This window comes from Stegostoma tigrinum, chromosome 13 (genome assembly GCF_030684315.1).
Source record: "Stegostoma tigrinum isolate sSteTig4 chromosome 13, sSteTig4.hap1, whole genome shotgun sequence".
NCBI lineage: Eukaryota > Metazoa > Chordata > Chondrichthyes > Orectolobiformes > Stegostomatidae > Stegostoma > Stegostoma tigrinum.
The window spans coordinates 38,033,290-38,057,057 of NC_081366.1; the positions used below are offsets into that span (position 1 = coordinate 38,033,290).

The 23,768-nt window shown below is 37.8% G+C and overlaps 1 protein-coding gene across 13 annotated transcripts in view; it reads right to left on the reverse strand.

The window, feature by feature from the left end:
- The window catches only part of ankhd1 (ankyrin repeat and KH domain containing 1), a 152,622-nt gene that overhangs the window by 62,287 nt on the left and 66,567 nt on the right, over window positions 1-23,768 (reverse strand). For 7 of the 13 annotated variants that reach the window (XM_048543065.1, XM_048543070.1, XM_048543061.1 and 4 more), the window contains 11 exons: window positions 17,687-17,843; window positions 14,616-14,763; window positions 12,275-12,422; window positions 11,949-12,182; window positions 9,458-9,552; window positions 8,681-8,918; window positions 7,555-7,746; window positions 6,401-6,510; window positions 5,985-6,072; window positions 1,697-1,845; window positions 1,427-1,570 (listed from right to left, as the gene is read on the reverse strand). In XM_048543065.1, the coding sequence (XP_048399022.1) occupies window positions 1,427-1,570; window positions 1,697-1,845; window positions 5,985-6,072; window positions 6,401-6,510; window positions 7,555-7,746; window positions 8,681-8,918; window positions 9,458-9,552; window positions 11,949-12,182; window positions 12,275-12,422; window positions 14,616-14,763; window positions 17,687-17,843 (1,703 nt within the window). The remainder of the gene's footprint in view (window positions 1-1,426; window positions 1,571-1,696; window positions 1,846-5,984; window positions 6,073-6,400; window positions 6,511-7,554; window positions 7,747-8,680; window positions 8,919-9,457; window positions 9,553-11,948; window positions 12,183-12,274; window positions 12,423-14,615; window positions 14,764-17,686; window positions 17,844-23,768) is intronic. The other 6 variants (XM_048543073.1, XM_048543068.1, XM_048543074.1 and 3 more) reach the window with 1 other exon arrangement.

Genomic DNA, 23,768 nt, shown 5'->3' on the forward strand with positions numbered 1-23,768 from the left:
TCCACCCTTGTGGGTAGAGTTCTGTTTGATTACTATTTACTGCCCAAGAAAGTTTGTTTATGCTCCCTGCATACCTAGCCCCAAAAATCCACAAAATTACATTCTTCTGATGCTTGTATAAGTTAAAGGGAAAGTTATTCCTGAAACAATAGTATGCACTATCAAATTTCTCATCAACTTCATTTGCTTTGAGGAGAACAATCCCAGGATTATTGTTCACTTCTGCTAAATGTGGATTAAGATTGGCCATTCACTGTGGTCATTCCATTATAAGGTTTCATCATGATCTACAAGAGTTCCATAAGAACATTTCTTGTAATTGCCCTATGACTGTTTAATACAACCTTCTGATTGAAGTCATTATTGAAAGTTTTAAAGGTATATAGCCTGCATTAACATTCAGTGGACATCAGCGCAGTTCAACCACACATTTGTTTAATCTAGTAGTAATCAAGAGTTTAGCACTACAATTTTGATTTTCCATCACTGTTGCAGCTTTGTCTATCCACGTCTTAATCAAAAGTTTTAAGGCACAACAGTAAATATGACTAGTGAAGAAGGTGCATCTCACAAAGTATAGATGAACTTTAACTGTTTATATTGATCCATAATGTGGTGTTTATGGAGAAATGACTGGAACACATTAATGTGCCTGGTTGCAAAGTTTGTGTGTGTCTGTCTTATGGACTGAAGCCAGTTTGTTCTGTTATTCATCATTTATGTTTTCACTTCAATTCACAGAATCTTAGAATAGTACTGCCCACAGGTGGTGGTCACAGAGCCAAACACACTTGTTCTAACTCTTAAAGAGGTCTACTTAGTTCCCCAATCCTGTTCTTTTCCCTCAATTTTCTTTTGCCTTCAAATATTTATCTAATTCTCTTTTGAACATTATGAATAAATTTGCTTCTACTATCCTTTCGTTATTCACTGCACAAAACTTTTCCTCAAATTACCTCAGCTTTATTTGCCAGTTTAAAATCTGTACACTCTGGCTACAAATATTTCTGCCACTACAAATAAATTTCTCCTTACGCATGACTGTTTAAATCTTAATCAGCTCCGGTCCAAGGAGAACAATTCTGAATTTCCCAACTTTTGCACATAACTGAAGTCCCTCAACCACACTAACATTCTAACGACATGCTCAATTAGGGCGGTATTAGTTTTGTAAACAGAGTAATTCAAAGCTAACAGATGATAGTTAGAATGTACCAAAGACTCACCCATTGAAATATAACACAACATAACTGGACCAAGAATGGCTTAACTGCATCCCACAAGGTTGCATTATTCAACTAAAATCTCTAGCTTCTCAAGTTTGCATTTGTGTTTGAGAAGCAAATGGCCAGCTTTCACGTTGATCTGAGTTAACGTCTAAAATTTTAGTGAGGTGCTTCAAGTCAGAAATAACACACAAACTTACCTGGGACTGGTCATGTGAAGGTGGTGTGAGCTGAGCCACATCTGGTCCTGGCACAGGTAGGATGTTGTTTGGGTAGTCCAACAAGTATGAAACCACATTTGTATGGCCCCCTTTAGCAGCTTCTATGAGCATAGTGGAACCATCCTAAGGAACACAAAATTAAGCCATCTATCCTTTACCAGAAAAGGGGATATAACAATTATCATTTTAGAAAATTCAAGTACTATTATTGTCTACAAAAATGAGTTTTGTGTAGCAACTTTTCAATACCTTTAATCGATGTGTAGGATCTGCTCCATGTGCCAAAAGGAGTTCAACGACAGCCAGGTGCCCTCCAGCACATGCTAATGAGACCACCGTATGATCATTGTTAGCTGTAGCCCTGTTGACATTCGCTCCTGAAAAGACAAAGTTAAAGCCTAGTTTGTGTGAAACAACTGTGTCTTGACTTTATTGCAAACTACATATTTTGCTTTAGTTTTAATATTATCATGAACACTATTTCGTTAGGGTACAATAACTCCTAATATTTCAGATATTCAATTTAAAAACTTTTACTCTGATGCTAAAAGGCAGGTTGAAGAAAGGTAAAACCACATCTACAGGTCCTGTGTCAAAATACCTCTCGTAGATCCATTAAGCTCGACAAACAATGCAATGTGTTATCACTGCTTCAAAAGACTGGTGAGACTAAAAGTGTAGCCAGAGAACACTTGGAAAACCAACATATGAGCAAGAAGAGAAGAGTCGAGATGGTTTTGCTGGGTAAACTATAATTCAAAAATTTGGATTTTTCAGGCAAGGGGAGTACAGGAGAACCAGGTGCAGCGTCCTTGCTTTGCCAAAGGCATTTGTGCGATGCTACATAATAGATTACTGCACAAGATAGCAGCTCAATGGTGCTTGGAGGTGATACATGAGAATGGGTAGAGGACTGGTTTACTAACAGGCAACACAGATTCAGGATTCAATTTGGCAAACTCAACTAGCACCATGCAAGAGGAATCCTTGTTTAGGTTTCTATTTATGATTGACTTCGATGAAGGCACAGTAACCAAATTTGCTGATATAAAATTAGCTAGAAGTAAACTGACAGGAGGATACAAAAAGTCAGCAAAGTAATCTAGGCAGTGACTGTGATAAAAGTTAGTAATGTGATGGTAATGTCACAAGACTTGTAATCCAGAAACCTGGGATTCAAATCTCAACATGGCAGACAGTGAAATGTGAACTCAAGTGGAATTAAAAGTTGACCTAATGGTGGCCACGTTATCATTAACTACTGTCAATCCTAAAAACCAATGTGGTTCACCAATATTCTTAACTGGTCCGGCCTATGAAAGACTCCAGACTCTCAATGTGGAGGACTCTTAGCTATCCTCAGAAGTTGCCCAGCAAACCATAAGTTTGTATGAATTTTTTATAAATTTGGAAGAAATCAAATTAAACCACAGATCACCACAGTGACATAAGCAAGAGAAACAACAAATGGCAAACAACCCTGTTGACACTGTCCTGCATACCAGGCAGGAAACACTCATGGAATCATTGCTTACAGACAATGCGTCAGGCAGCATCATCCCAGGATACATCCAAATCAGTAGCACTGGCATACCAAAGCTGACAGCAGAGTGAAATACATTTGGGAAAGTTTCTCTGGTCAGTCCTCAACTCTGAACTCTGCACCCCATAGAATCTTGAGGCATCTATTCCACTCCAAAGCAAATGCATTGGTCCAGGACAGAATCAGTAAAGTGAAATGCCTTTGAGGATACCATCCATACTCTCCAGGTTGTATGCCACTACAACAATGACGAATGGAACAGACTTAACAGGTCTAGCAACTGAAAGCTGAGCATCTATGAAGTACTGTGGGTGATCAGTAGAACTGTATTCAATATTTGATGGTCCAGAAAATTTGTCACTCGACTATTAAAGTCAGGTGATTAACCATTGTTCAAAGCAGTGAGCAGACGGGCATGCCAGGAACAGCCACAAGCATACCTAAAATTGAGACATCGGCTTGCATGTCAAACAATGGAAGCAGCACGTGAAATACAGGACATAGTAATCCCACAACCAATCGTATAACACCCAGCTAAACATGGTCGTGGCCAACAAACCTACAGTCACTGGAAGCTCCACAGATACGCCCATCCACAATGATGACGGGTGGTGTCAGTTTTGGGATGCATGTGCGTGAAGTGAGTGAATACCCATCTTCAGCCAGAAGTGTCAAGTGCGCGGACTATCTTTGCCTCTTCTTGAGGTCCCAAGCATTACAAACTGCCAGCAGAACCCTCTCCCCATCCCCCCCTCTCTGAAGGAGGGTCTAGGCCTGAAACGTCAGCTTTTGTGCTCCCGAGATGCTGCTTGGCCTGCTGTGTTCATCCAGCTTCACACTTTGTTATCTTGGATTCTCCAGCATCTGCAGTTCCCACTATCTCTGATCACAAACTGCCAGTCTGCAGTCATTTCAATTCGTACAGTCAGAGTTGTACAGCACAGAAGAGGCCCTTCTGCCCACAAGGAAAAAGCTGAAAACACCGAACACTGCGAAGGCTGTCAGCCCTGACATTCTAGGCTCAATACTGAAGAGCTGCTCGAAAACTAGCCAATCCATAAGCCAAGCACCTCTGGAACATCCACGACGGTGGCACTAACTTAATAATTTGGAAACGTTGCCAATAACATGCAGTCTACTTAAAGCAATATTAATCCACTCTGGCCAATGACCACAGAGGGAAGGAAGGGGCTGTCAACTGCACTATGAAGCATGCGATTACAAAGAAATAGCTTGCTCCATGTCACTGTTTGGGTTCCACCAGGGCTACTAGCTGCTTGTCATCACAGCCTTGGTCCAAACATGGACAAGAGAGCTGAACTCCATGGCTGGCGTTAACTGCCTCAACATCACGCAGCATTTGACACAGTAAGGCATCAAGCAGCTCAAGCAAAACCACAGCCAATGAGTATGGAAGAACTCTCCACTGGTTGGAGTCGAAACTGGCAGAAAGCAAGATGGTTGTTGGAGGTCATTCATCTCACAGTAGGAGCTTCACAGTACTGTTTGAAGCCCAAGTCATCCTCAATTGCTTCAATGACCTTAATCTATCATAAGTCAGGATGTTCAATGATGATTGCATAATGTTCAGCAACATTCATGACCACTTAGCTACTGAAACAGCTCATGTCCATATACGTCAGGTCCTGAATTATATCCACATCTGAACCAAATAGCAAGTAGTGCTCTTGCCACACAAGTGCCAGTCAATTACCATTTCTAACAAGGGATGCCATCTCTACTTGGCATCCAATGGCATCTCTGTCAACATCTTGGATGTTACCATAACTATAAACAGAACCAGGACAATTCTTTCAAGTACAGTAGTTACAAGATCAGTATAGAGGCTAAGAACCCTATGGCGACCTGTCTGCCCAATGCTTGTGAATCATCAACAAGGCACAAGTCAGTAGTGTGGTGAAAAAATCTTGCTTTGTTCGGATGGCTGCAGCTCAACTGTATTAAGCAGCTTGACATCATACTGAAAAATTGGCTGGCACTTGATCCCATCAGCCTCAACATTTACTTCTTTCACCAATGTGCAATGACAACACTGTATACCATCTACAAGATGCATTGTAGTAACTCAGAGGCTCCTTGAACTGCATTTTCCAATGACCTCGCCAACTTAGAAAGACTAAGCAGCAGGTGCATGACCACATCACTACTTGCAGGTTCCTTTTAAAGGCACAAGCCATCTGGACTTGGAAATGTATTGACATCCCTTCAATGTTGCCAGATCAAAATCGTGGAACTTGCCACCTAACAGCACTGTGGTGTCCCTACACTACAGGAGCTGCGATGATTCATTGCAGCAGCCCTTCACCACATTAGCGATGGTCAATACATCCTGGTCTAGCAAGTGATACCCACATTTTCTAAAGATAAAAAAATACATTAACGATGTGAGCAAAAATTTCAGTGTATAATGTGGAGAAATGTGAAAAGGCCCACTTCTGCAGGAACAAAAAACAACATATTTAAATTGAGAGACACTGCAGAATGCAGTAGCACAGATAGATTGGGTCTCGTACATAAATAACTAAGATTGCACGTTGGCACAGCAATGAGTACAATTGTAATATTAGCTTTTAGTGCAAGGGGCTTTGTTATGAGGATAGGTTGAGCAAGTTGGTCCTATTCTAATTGGAGCCTAGAAAAACAAGACATGATCTTGCTGAAAGACAACATTTGAAGAGGGCTTCACAGTTCCAGATTCCATAAGACTAGAAATGTTCTGATGGCATAATTTGTTCAGAAATAAGGGATCTCCCGCTTAAGATGGCGTGTGGCAAAACTTTTTCCTTGGAGGGCTGTTCGTCTTGAGATTTCTAAGGCTTTACCGACCAAAACAAGCCAATGATCAATTAGCAAAGTTCATTCATACCTGCATATCTGCTTATCATGGATTATCCATTATAAATCTCAGGTTCATACAGTTGTAAGCAATGCAACATTTTAATACATTTTACAGGACAAAAAGTGAAGGCTCACCTTTGCTAATGAGGAACTGTACTGTACACAAATGGCCAGCTCTTGCAGCTTTCATCAAGGGCGTCCTCCCACCTTCAGATTCATGTTCCTAAAAAAAGGACGAAAGCTTTTGCAACCTCATAATAGTGGCTTTGGTTTTTGAATAAAAAGAGGTTTCAAAAACTAGAATTCTAAAATAGTTTTGAAAAGCGAGGTTCAACATTTCATTTAATAAATTACTAGCACACTTCTATTATGAGCCTATTAAAAAATATAACCAGCCAGTAAGAATCTTTTATTTGAAATAACTTTAAAATCACAGCATTGAATACTTGCTAGAAAGGTTTAAATTTATACTATCAATTGTGGTTATGGAAACCATGATATTTGCATGTGTTGACGGGTGTAATACACTGCCACAAAATAGTGATTCTTACCAAATCAGCTCCTGCTTGTAAAAGAACATCAGCAACATCAGTATGCCCATTTTCACAGGCATATGTTAAAGCTGTATCCCCTGTAGCTGTAGTGGCATGCACATTTGCTCCTAACAGAAACAAGAACTCCTTAACATTTCAAATACAACATGCAAATGATACTGAACACATTTTATAGGTAATCATTAAGAAATGTAACATTTTAATGAAAAATTAGTGTATAAAATTCATTGAAGTAGTAGAGAAGTGAAATATTTATAAATTCTGGCTGCAATTTCTATCTCAAATGCCAGACTTTGATCACTTAGTTTCATAAGTGAGATTTGACATCTAACAGACCTTAAATGGAACATTGAGTGCTCCACTTGAAACTGATGGCTCTTCATTACCTCTCTAATAGAATTTTTAAGAGTTGGTTAGCACCAACAATAATTAAAATGTATTCTTTCAACATGTTAAATAAGCTTACCTTTTAGTGACTGAGGTAATTGAGCTTCCAAAGAAATGAAAACAATTTATTGCAAGAAATTCTTGTTATCTGTGAACCCACACTTGCAATTACCAAAAATCAATGCCCAAATTAGAGTCTGTGTTTGGAATGAACATCATATTCATCTCACCTGAACTGCAAAGTTAAAATTTTTTTTTGATCAAATGAAAACTAATTCAAAATTCAAAAAAGGTCGTTAAAATAAGCACCAAAATAAAAAGAAATCAAGCAGGAAAAATAAAAAGAAAGTGATATTTTTCTGCATTATTGGTGATCAGATCAAGAAAAGTATTTAACAAAGCACTGCACTTTTTTTTAAAAAACGAAGACTGCTTGCAACATGGGTGAAGAGACTGATTATTACCATTAAATTTAAATGATTACAAGATACAACCATATTAAAGACAAGTTCAATATTCTAGTTTTGAAACTTAAATTTGATTTAACAACCAACATTAACTCCACAAGATTGTATTTTGTCACTACGTACAGTTAGATCATGTGGAGAGTTAAGGATGTACACCACACTGCATAACAACTTTAAAAGTTACACACTGCATGGACATCTGGCAGTAGTTTCAAACTTCTAAACTGCTATGCGGTTTTTAGCTTATGAAGTAAAACAGAAAAACATCATTTGGGAATATTAGGATTAGGAACACACCTGCTGCAAGTAAATATTTGACCAATTCAAGATGACCTTCTTGAGCAGCCTCCATCAGCGGCGTAGAGCAACCCAATTCAATATCGGCTCCTGCCTTTATTAAAAAGTCTGCAACTTCCAAGAAGCCTCCACAGCAAGCTAGGGTCAGCGCTGTTTCTTGGGTTTCCTCTGTCTGTGCATTTATATTGGCTCCTAAAAAGTCCAAGCAGCAATTTATAATTAGAGAACAGTTTGCTTAATTAAGCTCTAATGATTTTAGTTATCACTGGTTTGGCAACAGTTCTGTTTTGCATCTTAAATTAGGGAGCTCAAGTTTTAAGCACTAAGGTACCCGAATACTATATTGAAAAAAAGGCAAGTTACAATCCAAGTTGTTGACAGTCCAAGGGACTTATTGCAAATCTTCATCACTGGCTTTAACCTACACATGCGACACAGCTGGTGACTACTTCAGAGAATAACTCAGTGGGGGAATAAAAAGTAATACAAAGCATTTCTATATTTCAATGCAGTAGTTTTCTTATCAGGCCACACAAACAGCTAAGTCTGATTGTCTTTCCATCCACAATAGTAACTGTACAATTTCAAAAGTATGTTAACTAAGAAAATGACTCAGCTTACTTCAAGAGACATGGGAACAAAGTATAGCAGTTAGTAAGATAAGGTAAGGCAAGTCAAATATCATTTTTGAGAATTTTCTGAAGATCTCTTTGTTTTATTGGCATATATTGATTTTGAGGCACAATAAGATTTCTCTTTTACTTGAAACAGTTTCAACAACTGAGACTGTCATCTATCTAAACTCATGCAACAGACAAATCAAGACCCTACTGGTCAATCATTAGCTGCAATGCGGAAGTCTCTGGCCAATCCATTGATATGTTGGCACAATGGCCTTTGATGGTTGTAATATTCTTCCTTTTCCTGAGATGTGTAGGTGGATAATTCAGCCTGTGTCCCTTTGAAAGTAAAAAGGACACCAGAAGCTAAAATTATTTAACTATAGTATTAAGTTCAAATGCGCCAATGAAATATAAAGAAACATGCATGCTCAGTAAGTCAACAGTTCCAAAGTTAGGTCAGTGGCTCATTGCGTGTAGAGTTAAATACACAGGACATTTCGTACCCTGGGCGAGCAGCAATGCTACCATTTCCTCATGACCTTCTCGTGAAGCTTCCATTAATGGCGTATATCCTTCATCATTGACTTCTTCAAGGTTTGCTCCTCTTTCTATGAGCAAAGCTGCTAACTCCACATGACCACCACAAGCAGCAAGAGTCAATGGAGACTCAAAAGAATCAGCTGGCATGTTTACTTGTGCACCACTATCCAAAAGGAGGCGAGCCACTTCAACATGGCCATCCTATTAAACAAAGGCAATTATCAGCATCCTGATGCGTTAAAATAGACAGGTCATTCCTTTCTAATGTAAAGCACAGATCAACACAATCAATAAATACAAATCCAGTTATGAGTCTAAATCATTCAAAGAAAACAAACATTTACTTTATAATAAAGGTGAAGACATTATTCATCACAACATAATGCAATTAATTGTAGATAGGAAGCAAAGTTCAAGTTCTGCCTAAAAATCCTCAGATTTCTGTAGAAATATTCAAGAACACTCAAAAACCTGAAACAGGTTACTGTACAAGGAAAATACAAGGTCTTAAAAAATCACAACTTCCTCATTCCAGTGTTTTAAATTATTTTTTTGAAAATCTATGCGTTGCCCTCACACAATGCGTAGTCACTAATCTGCACTAAGTTTGCCAATTATCTCATTCAAGGCAAACTAACATTGTACCTACTGGACTAAAAGTGTAACAAATCAAGACTTTAAAATACCGGTGCAGCATTTTTGCAAGGAGTAGGAAAAAGATGATGCACAATAATGCTTACCATACATGCTTCCATTAAAGCGGTATGCATCTCATCTGTTTTGTGCTCCTGATCAGCACCAGCCTCAAGAAGAAACCGTACCATTTCCAAATGTCCTGATACACAGACCAAGTTAAGATTAAGAATAAACACATTGATGCGTCATCTTTGAAATACATTTACAACAGCTTCCATGTATGAAGTTGTATTTAATTTTCAATTTCAGATGGAAAAAAAATCTATGAATTTTCTCTGTAAAACTGTGATGCAAAGTGGTTTTTTAACAGAATTCTGAGAATTCTTTGAAATTTTCCATCCCAAAAATCAGTATATTGCTCAGGTTGTTGAATATACGCAATACAGAGGTTGATACATTTTTGGACTCTCAGAAATCAAGAGAAATGGGGGAGGCAAATACAGTTGAGGCAGAAGATTATCTGAATGAATAGCAGAGAAAGCTCGAGAGATGGTAAGATGTACTCTTGTCCCCTTTTAGATTCTTAAAGCCAAATAAATATGTGTATGTGCTGTTCATTTGTTAAATTATAACATTTTAAAGAGAGACACGTCTTGGAGAAGGTCAAAGTTAAATCAGTCTTTTTGCTATCGTAGATGTATCTTGTATTAGAATGGTATTTCTACGTTCTCTTAGAATCACAGAATCCCTACAGTGTGGAAACAGGCCATTCGGACCAACAAGTTCGCACCACCCCTTGTAAGTGCATTCCACCCAGACCCATTCCCAATAACCCACCTAAATTTAGACGTCTCTTGAACACTACAAGCAATTTAGCATAGCCAATTCACCTAGCCTGCACATCTTTGCCTGTGGGGGAAAACTGGAGCACCCGAGGAAACATGCAGGCACGGGGAGGATGTGTAAACTCCAAATTGTCGCCGGAGGGTGTAATCGAACCACTGAACCTCCATACCACCCTAGTTATTCTACATGTAGATTATCTTTATCTTTTCCTCTCTCTTCTGAATGGTTAATGAGTGCTGATTGCATCAATACAGCTCAAAGAAAGTGAAATTATCCTTTGCAGGGCTGATTTTGAAAATCTTTATAGTGTAGTATTGGAACACCCAGTTAATAGGGATGTAAAAGCACAACGTTTCAGAGAAACTTTTGTTACTATGGAACTATTTCAAAGCGCTTGTCAATATTCACCTTAAAATTTTATTAAGTATATCACACAAAATTCCACACTATGCCAACTGCTCCAAAAATGGTGATCAGGTATTTGAGTTCCTATCTTCAATCTATCATCATAACAAAGTTGAAAGGTATCCCAATTAAATCTTCTCAGGAAAGCCAACTAACTCATTTATTTAAACATCACAATAACAACTGCTGCTAGTTTGGGTAACTTTTTTAAGTGGCTACCATTTAAACTTAATGCATTTTTAAGTTACGAAGTAAATAGGGTCCAATATTTACAGCCCAAGAGGGCATTCAACCCATTATGCTCATGCCAGTCCATAAAGTTAGTCACACTAATTCAATTTTACAGCCTTTGGTCCATATTAAATAGAGGCTATGGCAAAATAAATGAATATTTAAATTCAGTTAGTCATTCTTCTGTATCCATGAAATCGTTTTATTGTGAATTTGCCGAACCATGCCAAAAAGTAAGTAACCAATTAATCAAAACCCATGGGGAAAAAGACACATCCCTGTGACCACTTTCAGACACTAGGGCTGCAGTGCGTTAGTTACAGACTGTCACTTAGGCTGCTGACTGCATAGATACTGTATATTGTTTTCTGTGCTAATTTTCATTCTGATATCACAAACATACTCTATTTAAGTACTAACAAGGTCAGTAACATTTATTATTTTAACCTAAAAATAAACAGGCAAGAAGTCATAATCTTGGGGTCTAGGAACCTAACTCTATTTTTATCCTACATTATTAAGCTCCACATATGAATTCATCATTCATGGGGCTGTTCAGGAACAAAATCCTTACGGATATGGAAGAATGACAATATTGCTTATAAATATTACAACAGTCTCTGACTCAAGGATCCTTCCCAACAGTGAGTTCCAGATTCCCATTAGCTTCAACTCTCCTTCGCTTTAAACCTCTATTAATTGACCCCTCCACCAATGGAGAAAGTGACTTCCCAACTACCCCAAGACCCTCAATCTCCAGCAGGTCCCATATCAAGTTTTACTATTCCAAGGAAAACAACCCCAGCCTACGCAATCTTCCCTATGTCAAACCCTCTAGCCCAGGCAGCATCTTCATAAATCTATTGCACATCCACTCCAACACAATCACATCCTTCCTATAAAGGAGTGACCAAATATTTATGGCAGTACTCAGTTGTGGCCCTAACAGGCAAGTTTCAGCACAACCTCCTTGCTTTATTAGCTGACACAAAATGCAACTGCAAAGTATCATATCTTAATTACCATATGTAACTTCCCTGCTCCTTTCAGGGATTTGTCAACATAGAATATTTTGCCACATGATATACACCTCATGAAACATCGCCATAATACCTTTGTAACATGCCAGCGTAAGTGCACTTTCCTTGAACTCATTTGAGTGAGTATTGATTCCAGCGCCATATTCTAAAAGCACCCGAGCAACTTCCACATGACCAGCGCTTGCTGCTTCCATCAAAGGTGTGTGACCATTTTCATTGTGATCCTCGATATTGGCCCCTGCTTTCAGAAGTACTTTTACAACATCGACAAACCCACCAGCACAGGCATAAGTGAGTGCTGTATTTCCTAAAAGAAAAAGTAAATTAAGTTTTAAAAGTCTGAAGTGCCATCTCACTTTACGCACTGAAACTAGATAGCAAAATAACTTCATTACTTACCTGTTGAAGACTGAGCATTTACATCAGCGTCATGGGCCAGTAGCAATTTGACTATGTCTACATAGCCTCCACTGGCAGCTGCCATCAATGGAGTTATGTCTCCCTTGATACCACGATCTTCAACATTAGCATGCACAGCAAGCAAAACCTAAATAAGTAAGTTATTGAATTAATAGGACTCAAAAGAATAGCTTTATAATTCAGAAGCTTCAATTTAAAACTAAGTGATGAGTACAGCACCAGCAACGGCTGAGTACAGACATTTTTTATTCACTCATGGGATATAATCTTTGCTGGCTGGGCCAGCATCATTGTCCAATCCTTGAAACCGTGATGGTGAGCTGGCTACAATGACCATCTGCCACCTTCAACGTTGCTACAGGGAATTCTAGGAATTCAACCCAGTGAATAAATGAATGGCAATGTATTTCCAAGTCAGGATGGTGAGTGGCTTGAAGGGGAACTTGCAGGTGATGGTGATCCAATTGTAGATTGCTCTTCTGAAACTAATCTACGCAGTCTAGCTGCACTGTGAAAAACTAACAGTTAAAAGGTCCAAACATCTTTTGAGACAATCTGTCCAGCTAACTTTTCAAATGGAGTGAATTATCTTTTGACTCCATCCTCAGTAAATCTAAATACTAAGTACAGGTTCTTAGTTAAATTAAATCCTGCACGAAATCAATCTTTTTATTTAAGCAGTCTGTGATCAAATCTTGTCATCTCAAGTTCAAGCTTTTTCTTCAAATTCACAATCTGGCTCTCTCTCCCCTCACTTTTCATTATAACTTGTAAGAACAGAAGCTCTCTTCTCTCAAAATCAACAATTTTCTTTTCTACTCCAGCTATTTCTAGCTATGGTATTTCAGTTTCACATTTCCCTTCTAATTCTAAATGCTGAATAATCATTAAGGTAACTTGTTTCAAGATCTGGCTTTTACTCCTAAATTCAACTAATCCACTAATACTTAGTGTAGCTTTAGTGAAAGATTTCAAATTATCCACTGTATCTTCCACTTCTAGAAAACTGATGTCAACTTTTAATGCTATCTTCAAAAATAAGCTTCAACACAACAGTCATTTTTATGTCCTAAACCTCAACGTGCCCATTCCTTTACAAGAGACAGATCCCTCTTAAATGCCATGAACTCAGAATGCAGCAAGAGTCCCACTTGTTGTGATCCCAGTTGATGTTACTACCGGACATGTTAGATCCAAGAATGAATTCTAGCATAACAGGTCATACTTTGTTTTTAATTTAATGTGGCAATCATTCACTAGCAAACGCATTTGTAGATTTTGGTTTAAACAATGAACCAGAAGCTTATTAGACAAAATAAAACAAGTCTTATATAATAGTCTGAAAGTTTTCCAAATACATTCTAAAAACAGAATTTCATTTAATCTCCAACACATCACTTCACAGATCCTCAAAACAGCAAGAACACCATGTAATCCCAACAATCCAAACATATCTATATGCTTGACAATTGATTCTTCCTCAGTTCTACTTCAGTGAACTGCAAGGTTTTTTTCCCCCCCTTACCCACTCTGAGAACAGAGTTTTTAGACTCAGTCTCTTAGCTGTGTGCATACATCTAATCAAACAGTCCTTGTCTGGAAGTCTCAAACTGTACTTTTTCATTAAGGTAACATTTCCTGAACTGTTGTGAACAATCTGCTCATTCTCAGAGAAACCATTCTTCCTCTGGCCCCAGACAAGGAATGTCAAGTCAGTTGTTAACCTCTTGTCCCTATGAACATAAATCAACAGAATATTGGGTAGAAGAGCCCTACATACAATAGAAATGGACGTTCTGAAAACAAAGCATTTTATGGTACATCAATAATGCTGCTCAGTCACTCTGAAAGTCTGCACACCCAACTTCATTGGACACAAATCTGGCCCCCCGCTTTGACATTCCCCCAACCCAATAAAAGTATTGAGCAAAACAGTCCTATATTAATATATTTCAGCTGTTAGTACTTCAGGCTCCATTAAACTGATTGGGCTGCTAGAATTTCTTCCAAGTTCCTACCTGAATTAGCAAAAACAGCTGGCTTACATTATTCCCAGGCTATGCAAAGTTTGGTAAACTAACCTTAAGAAATACTAAGTTAAAAGGACTTCTCAAACAGATTTAATCCAAGACAAGACTTGAACAACTATCTACTGTACGTAATAAACATGAGTCATAAAATTAAATTGACTTGTAAAAAAACCAAAAATCAAAGACAAATGAAAATCTTAAAACAACTCAAATGCAATATGCATCAGCACGTAGCTGAAATTTGTAGTTTGTTAGTTTATTGTAAAATAAATGAGTTACTCAATGCTTACTTGTGCAAGTTCATAGTAGCCAGCTGAACATGCCAAGCAAAGGAGACTTTCACCCTCTTCAGTATGCTCGTTTACACTCCGTCCTTCATCCAGCAATTTTCGGACAGCATTCACATCTCCATCTGAGCATGCTTCTGCTAAACTTCGGCTAAACCAAAATAAAAACAAATTTAAATTATTTATTTTTGCATGTAATCACATTTCAACAAAAAAAATTTACACAATCAAGATTTAATTTTGAACTCTTTGTTGCAGAACTGTTAAATAAACACAAATATAATGCAAAGGGTGGTTTAAAAACTTGAAATACAATAATTAATTTTGAAATCAGCATCAACGTTCACTTTCAGTCACTGCTACAGGTGCCTCGTTTTCTGCACATTGAGCACGTATTCCTCAAACTATTTTTTTTATTAAGCAGTAGTTATTTAGTGAGCTGGCTTAGCAATTTATTACTCAAGTTAATTTTTATACATCTTCAAACATTTTAAGTGAGTTATATTTGGGGACAAAATGGAAATACAACAGAATGAAGCAAAGAATAGCACCTGTGCAATGAGATGAAAGGGAAATTACCAATTAAAATTAGTCATGACATAAACAATCATTTACAGTAGGTTACAGCCTTGACTAAATTAAAATAGCAATTACAGCCTTTGTGAAGGCAAACAGTACAGTAATGACAATCCTACAAAGGCCAACAGTTGCCTGTGTGCATTCTGGGTTAGGGGATTAAATCGAAGCTATTCTCAAATGATTATAACAGGTAGTAAATTTACAACAAAATTGATAGTGCGCCAAAGATGGAACACCAGCATATTTAATGTGGAAGATAAATAAACCATTTTCTGGAGTCCAACTTTCTCAGCTGTCCTGTTTTGTGGTGTCTGGGGCAGCAGGTTAATTCATTATGATGGCTCAGCTTCTCAATTTTCACGTGTATTACCCCAGTAAATGTTAACCAGTTTCACTTCGACGTATATTCTATGACTGCAGTATTTTTCAATGTCTCAATCTAAGCAACACTGCATATAAAATAATGAAATTTGGCCTGAACAGAAGAATTGTTCTGAATTAAAAACAACTCAGCTTTCATTATGTACAATTCAATAACCTTGCCTATGCTTTAGAATTCAGGAACAGAATCCCTATCAGTTTACAATTACAGGGTTTGGCTTTCAGTGAATAATTCAATTTCTGTTATAGATGTGTTATAAATTTGTTACAGAAGCCTATGTCATGATTTCATTCACTTTTCTATGGAACTCAAATTATTGCCTTTGGCAAAGTCAGGTGGGAAGGGGAAAAATGTAGAAACAGTTTTCTGGCTCATCCTGCAAAATTTGATAACGTGTTGTCAAGTCAAAGTCTAATTTTCTGTGCATCATCAAAAAGATATGCCCACTTGTACTGTGCATTTGCGTTTTTATGCCTCAAGTGTATTTACTCCCAGTAAACCAAGCACAAAGATTAAATTGAGCTGACCACCCAATATCTCCTTCTGAATATTTTCACTTTTAGTAATAAAGTTACACAGCATGGCAGCAGACCCTTCGATCCAATTCATCCGCACCAAACAGACATCTCAATCTGATCCCACGTGACAGTATTTGGCCCATATCCCTCAAATTTCTTCCTGTTCATATACCTATGCAGGTGCCTTTTAAACGTTGTAATCGTACCAACCTCCATCACTTCCTCTGGTAGTTCATTCCATATCTGCACCACCCTCTGTGAAAAAGTTACCCTATAGGTCCTTTTTAAATCTTTCCCTTCTCACCTTAAACCTATGTCTTCCAGTTTTGGATTGCCCCACCATCCCTAGGAAAGAGACCCTGGTTATTAACTCTATTCCATGCCCCTCACAATTTTAGAAACATCTGTAAAAAGGACACTGCTCAGCCTCTGACACTCCAGAGAAAAAAAAAAGGCTCAGCCTCCCTCTTTAAATTAAACCTTCCAGTCCTAGCAACATCTTTGTTAATCTTTTCTGAGCCCTCAAGTTTAACATCTTTCCTACAGAAGGGTGGCCAGAATTGTACGCAGTATTCTAAAAGTGGCCTCACCCATGTCCTGTACAGCTGCGACATAACCTCCCAACTCCTGAACTCAATGCACTGTCCAATACAGGCAAGCATACCAAACACCTCCTTCACTATCCTGTCTGCCTGTGACTCCACTTTCAAGGGACGCTGTGCCTGCACCCCAGGACTCTGTACAGCAATTGTCCCCAGGGCCCTAACATTAACCGTACAAGTCCTACCTTGGTTTGCCTTGTCAAAATGCAACACCTCACATTTATCTCAATCAAACACTGTTCGCCGCCGCTCAGTCCAGTGGCCCATCTGATCATGATCCCACTGTATGGAGATAATCTTCTTCACTATCCACTACACCACCTATTTTGGTGTCGTCTACAAACTATCTATACCTCCTACATTTACATTCAAAATTGCGTATCCATATACATAAATATACTGGCCAAAAAAACAGTTCTTCCTGTTTTGAATTCAGATTAACGTCTTAACAAACTGGCTGAAACACTGGTAGCTGGAACATAATAACTCATGCTTCAGTGTCACTGCTGAAACCACTGGATCAGTTTGTGACCAGTGTAAAATTTAACAATCAAAACTAAATAATGTGTACATAGCTACTGAGATGCACGGATTTAAATAATCGATACATTAATCATAGATTGGTTACACTTTAACTTTCAAGCCACATAATGGCTACCCTACCCTACAAAGTAGAATGTAACTAGAAACTATACACGTGAATATCACTGACTGGGGTTTCACTAAACGGTATGCAGCCAAAGCATTTAAATGCCACAGCAAATCCACAACTTTCATTATAGAAATATAATCTGACTTATTCTGTTACTACATAATCACAGAAAGAATCAGAAGATACCTGTAGGAATAAAATTCCTGAATCCCATAAGAACGAACTTCTACAAAGCTGTGCTGTACTATAAATGTTTTGTTGAATAGTCATCAATTCCATTTTCACTTAACTCCCTGTCCCCAGCCCCATGAATACAGAAATTAAAAAAGGAAAAAACTTACTTGTCTGCTTGCCCTGCATTTAAAGTATTCTCTGCTCTCATTCGGGTCAAGGCAGCAGCAGCTTCATCCAACGCACAGCTAACAGAAGAAGTCAGTCTTCGGAGTACCTCAGGATCTGCGAAGGCTTTACCATCAGCAGTGGATAATTTACCAATTCCTTTTGTTTTGATTCATCACATCAGTTAGTAGGAATGTTGCAGGTGAAAATGCAAAGACACAAACACAACAGCCATACGTTAAATGCAGTTCATGCACAAATACAGTTAGTCCACAAAAAATTAGAAGCTCCATTGTAAGTTTCATAGTAAACATGCAACTTAAAACAAGATACAACTAAAATAATTTTGAAACTTCTAATTAAGGGTTTGTCAGCTACATTTTCTAAATACTTCTGAAGACTTATTTTACTGATCATGAGAGAAGGTAATGTGTTAAACTTGGGGCGGGGGGGGGAGAAAGTGTCAAATTTTCCATTTTCTCCCTTCAGTGCAAAATACTAATATCACAAGTTTATCTGATTAGGATTAAAAATTCAAAAATTAGGCTTTTCTACCCGAACTTTTTCATGCTCCTCCCCGTCCCTTTCAATATGGGAAAGGTGCTCATTTCAAATTCAACAAAAATGTAGCCTAAGAGTTTCTATAGGTACCAGAAAAATAAATATGAACTGTACATTAGAATTCCAAGAGACATCACATATCATTTGTAGAATAGGAACACTGGAACTAAATTAAAATAAACATTTAGCAATATGGAACAACCTTTAAAAATGTTTAGAAGCCTAATGAACAAGTGAATAATGCTCCATAAAATAGAAAAAGTTACAAGTTTCAAAACAAAACATAGCAAACTAATTAAGTGTTTAAAAACATTTTTCTGAGAACTATAAAATAATTTAGTTAGAATCGAAACTAACATTCCCTGACTGTTACAAGTATGCAGAACCTCAATCTTCCTTGAGCTTCTAGAGTTACTTCAAGAATTATTTTTGAATGAAGGTTACTGTTAAGGCAGTGGATTTAGTTTTGTATTTTTAAAAATGTAATGTTGCACTCAAAGGAAGGGATGTTAGAACTGGAGAACAGATCCATGTGCTATTTCAGACATTAAGTTGTCATTAAAACACTTTCAGGACATAACTGGATGATTCCCAGAGTCAGAATGTCTTACTACTGAAAACTTATTGCTGTAAAGTGATTTTCACTTTACAGTACCACAAAACTATTTTGCAGACCTAGAGCTTTTGACCTGAAACCAGAGAGGAAAATGCCAATACACTTTATAAATTGTTGTAATTTAGCTTCAGTATGATAACGCAGAACAGCTCCTCACAGGCATTTAACCACATGTGAAAATCTTCGGAGTACATGCAGTAACCAGTGTGTTTTTTTTAAAACCCACCAACCTGCCAAAGAGCATAAATAGAATACTGCCTGGCTGAAAGAGATAATACATTTACTTAGCAAAGACCATTTAACTTCAACAAATATACTGGTTCAGATTTTGCAAAAAGGATAAACCATACACCGTTACAGAGCAACCGTCAGTGTTTAAGTGTACACAGTTAAATGTGGAAATCCTGAAGTTGCTGCTCAATTTGCTGCTTCATAATCTGCACTACACTACTACTTCAGCACGAGTTTACAGTTCTTTCCCACTAGTTACCCACTACACACAGAAAAATGTTGGAACTGGTGTATTCCAACGTAAATGAATTTGCAAGTGTGCCAGGTGTCAAGTTTTAATTATTGTCTTTGACCCTAAAAATGTAATTTTACAAGTGCTAAATCTCATTTTCCTTACAAATTATTTGAAAAATGTTTTAAAATAATCATTTTCCTTGTCTCTCTTGCTCAGAATCCCATCTCTGCTGTCCTGTACATTTCACTTGTATGTTATTTCACTTTGAAGTAAATTTTTTGTGTTGCTTCCTGGTTTAGATTGTGTGCCACAACATTTTAATTTAGTGCCAGTTTGTGATATTAACCCATGCCCGATGGATAACGTGATTTGTTCTTTTAAGAGTTCCCTCGCATTATTAATGTCTACAACATTAACTTCAATCATTCCCAACTTAAATCAAAATTAAGAAATTAAGCCAAAATTAATGATAAATTAAAGTTATGGATATTAATTATTCTGAATTTAATTATTCTTTTGGAGAATAAGAAAGCCAGAGTTCAGATGAAAGGCCTTAATTGAAACTAACTGTTTCCTCTCAAAGAAATACTGTCAAATACTCGGCAGCTGTTGTTCTTATCTTTTGGATTTTCAGCATCTGCAGTGCCTAGTTTTTCTCGACACTTAGAACATCTAGGTAACTACGCAACAGTGTTTACAAAACCTGAGTTATTACATAACTGAAGGATAGGTTACTGAATGACAACATGCCTGTTGGAGTTGAGCTGGTGGTTCATTCAGCTTCCTCATTTTATATGATGTAAAGGGCTTAAGCTTCATTTTACATGAAGCAAATCTTAAGATCTCAAACTAACAAAAAATACTGACAGGGCAAATGAGAAGAAGCATTTCAGTAGCAGAGTTAGTAAGTAGAGGACAAATTCCAAATAACTGACAATTAAAAACTAAGCATAATAATTTATTTTAAACAAAAACACTTATGATCCAGAATGCAAAGTCTGGGAAAGGTGTGTATGAAGTTTCAATTCCATCTTTCAAAAAGGAAAATGAAATATACATATCTACACATGCACACATCACACGTGCAGTCAGAGTTTGGCTTCCTAGCATAAGAACACACAATTTGTGTTAAATTTGGCTTTAGATATATATTGTCTGGAAGTAACTACATACGGCAACATCCAAATATTCCAAAATAAAAACTTGTCTAATCAGCCAATAAACTGTTAAACGGGGCCTGGTCCATTCCTGAAAGTGTAAGATCGAAATGACATGGCACCTTCTCGAGGACATCTGGAATTTAAGAAAATATATTCCTGTGTTTTGGTCACTTAACCAATGGGATTGAAGGACTGTCAAAGGAACAGTGCAAGAACTGAATAAAAAAGGACACATTAAAGTGAAGAAAGTGGTTAAAGAAGTTAGACTAACACATGAACCAAGAGGTTGAGAGAAAGATTTTGATTTTAACCAAATGAAGGGAATGAGATGGTTAGGAGTTCATTTTCAGACCCAGGCAAGCTGACTAATAGTAATTAACACCTTTTGCATTATTAAAAGGGTACTTGGATTTGAAATTGCTGCAATATATTTTTTCATTCCTATTATCCATAATTCATGTCACTTACTACAATCTAAAGAGGAGCGAGACTACAAACCACTATGCCTGCAAAACCAATTTTAGAACAGAGCATTTCAGACAGCTTTTCACTTCCTCTGTTACAGCTTGCATCCACATTGCCTCGAGTGACTGGTCATTGCAATCTGATTAAGGCAATCATCCTTAACCTAAACATTATTTTGACAGTAACTACTCGGCCAATACATTAAATGAAAGGCTAAAGTCAAGGTGGAAACAAGCATGGATCTCTGTCCAAGGGGAATTCAACCTGCAGGTACACACAGTAATGTGAAGAATTATAGCCCATAATCTCTGGAAGCTTATCCACTTAGCCCTTTCAGTTCCATTAACCAAATCAGCCTATCAATAATACTCTTGTGCACTGCAGTCCAACCAACACATGTCATCACTAGTTCACACACCCTTTCTGGGAAGCAAATCAGCTGTGTTTATTCATTATGGCCTATAAGCTATTCCAAGACCAAAGTAACGCTGTTGACTATCAAATGCCCTTGGAATCAGCACAAACAATTCATTTTTATGTAAAAATCTAAGAAATAAAAGCTTATGATTGCTCAGGATCAACCTTTGAAAAAGGCACATTCAACCCAATATTCCCTGCCAAGTCCCTGTAACATCAAGGATTTGTGCCAACATTAGGAGAGATAGTTGAGTGCTTAGCTAAGCAACCGCCCAACACAAATCATTAACAGAATCATATCTCTCTGCCAACATTTCAGGTTCCCCTATCAACGACTACAGAAGTGGCAACAGTCAAGAAAGCAGAACCTGGGATACTTCAGCATCGATTCCGAGTTTGAGGAAGTCCAATAAAATCAAGTCAAATATTGACAAGGAAACCTAATGCTTACCACCTACTCCCTCCCTTGGGTGATGACGCCGTATTCTTCTACACCGAGTACTACCCACAGGAAGCATTGAGCACATCAAGGATTCCAAGGTCCATCAACAAGGGTGGTTCAAAATCACAACTCACTCACCAATTAGACTCAGTCCTGAACAACACTACTGAACCATTGTCAGATGGTTAAAAACTAACCAGAGAAAGAAATCTACTTGACCTCAGCCACAATTTACCAGTTACAAATACACATACCCATGAAAATGCTGCTGACAGCAACTACCACACTGTCCTCTTGCAGAGGAAGATGGCACCTTCACACCATAGAGGTATCCATCATGCTGTTTGACACCATTGCTGAGCTGATTGCAATGGATTCCAGAAAAGGTTGAGCAGCTCAAAGCATGGCATTCACGAGGCACTATGGAACATCAGCAAAAGCAGAACTGTATTCCAATGTAATCTCTCAACTCATGGCTCAGTTTTTCCTAACCATCAAGCCACGCAGCAGTCTAGTTCAATGAGTGATGTGCATACCAGGAATACTCCCAGGCATACTTATCAGTTGCCAACCTGCTCAAACAATACAAGAAAAGCAACATTGGATACAAGAATGGTTACGGGCCCTGACAAAATTAGTTATGCTGAAAATTTATACTCGAGAACCAGCCATGTCGCTCAACAATTTTCCAACATAACTACACTATCATCTACCAGAGAAAGCAGAAGATTACTTGGTAATGACTTTTTCCACAAAAAGAGGGCAGAACAAATTTGGACAAATATCACACCAGTCTATTCATAAGTAACAACCACCTGACAAAAGGTGTCAACTATGCTACAAGCATCACATACTTCAACAGTAATCTGCTCATTAAAAAGTGTAATTTGGATTTTACCATGGGTATTCAAAAACAGTCGACATGCCTCTGGGGAAGTAAATTCTACAGACAAATGACAAAATATTTTCAATTGCCTCATGTGAGAAACACCTCATTTTTTAAGATCCTTACCTACTAATTCTAGCTTCTGTCATAAACAGAACTTCTTTTTATTCACTCACAGGATGAGGGCATCGCGGGCTAGGCAACATTTATTGCCCAGAGGGCAGTTCAGAGTCAACCACATTGCTCTGCGTCTAGAGTCATAAGTAGGCCAGGCCAGGTATAGATGGCAGTTTCCCTCCCTGAAGGACATAAGTGAACCAGATGGGTTTTCTGACAGTCCACAATGGATTCATGGTCATCATTAGATCCTTAATTCCACGTCATCCCCAGAACATTATCTGCATCTCCGGACTAACAGTCCAGCAATAATACCCTAGGCCCCTTCAAGGTACTGTATTTTACAATAAGATTATCTCTCATCCTTCTAAACTCCACTGGACACATGCACAATTTGTCTAACCATTCCTCACAAGGTAAACCCTTCGGCTCAGGAATCAGACAAATACCTTTCTTTGAACAGCTACTAGCACATTTATACGGACCAAGAGACCAAAGGTGCACACAAGCCCTGCAGGTGTAGTCTGACCAAAGTGTACAAGCTTAATTAACAACTCACCTAAATTTTATAGCCCATTCTCCTTACAATAACTTCAATTGCTAGCAAACAAATAAGTCAACGACTCAAGGAAGGGGAGGTATGACAAACTGTAATAATTTATCCAAAATAATTAGACTGTTCAAAGGGCACAAAATTAAATTCCATCTACAATTTTAAGCTTTGCTCTGACAAATCGGTCAAAATTAGATTTGTGAAAAGTGTTCCAAAAAAATTAAAGATGATTCTGCATAAAATATTTACCTTTGTATTGGCAACTGTTTTGGAAAAACATGCTGGTAAAACTTTAAAATCCATGTGACTTCAGACAATTGCTATTCAATCCTTAATCACTTTACACATTACTAGAATGCTCATTACACAGTCATTGAGAATTAAGTAAGAACAATTTAGTT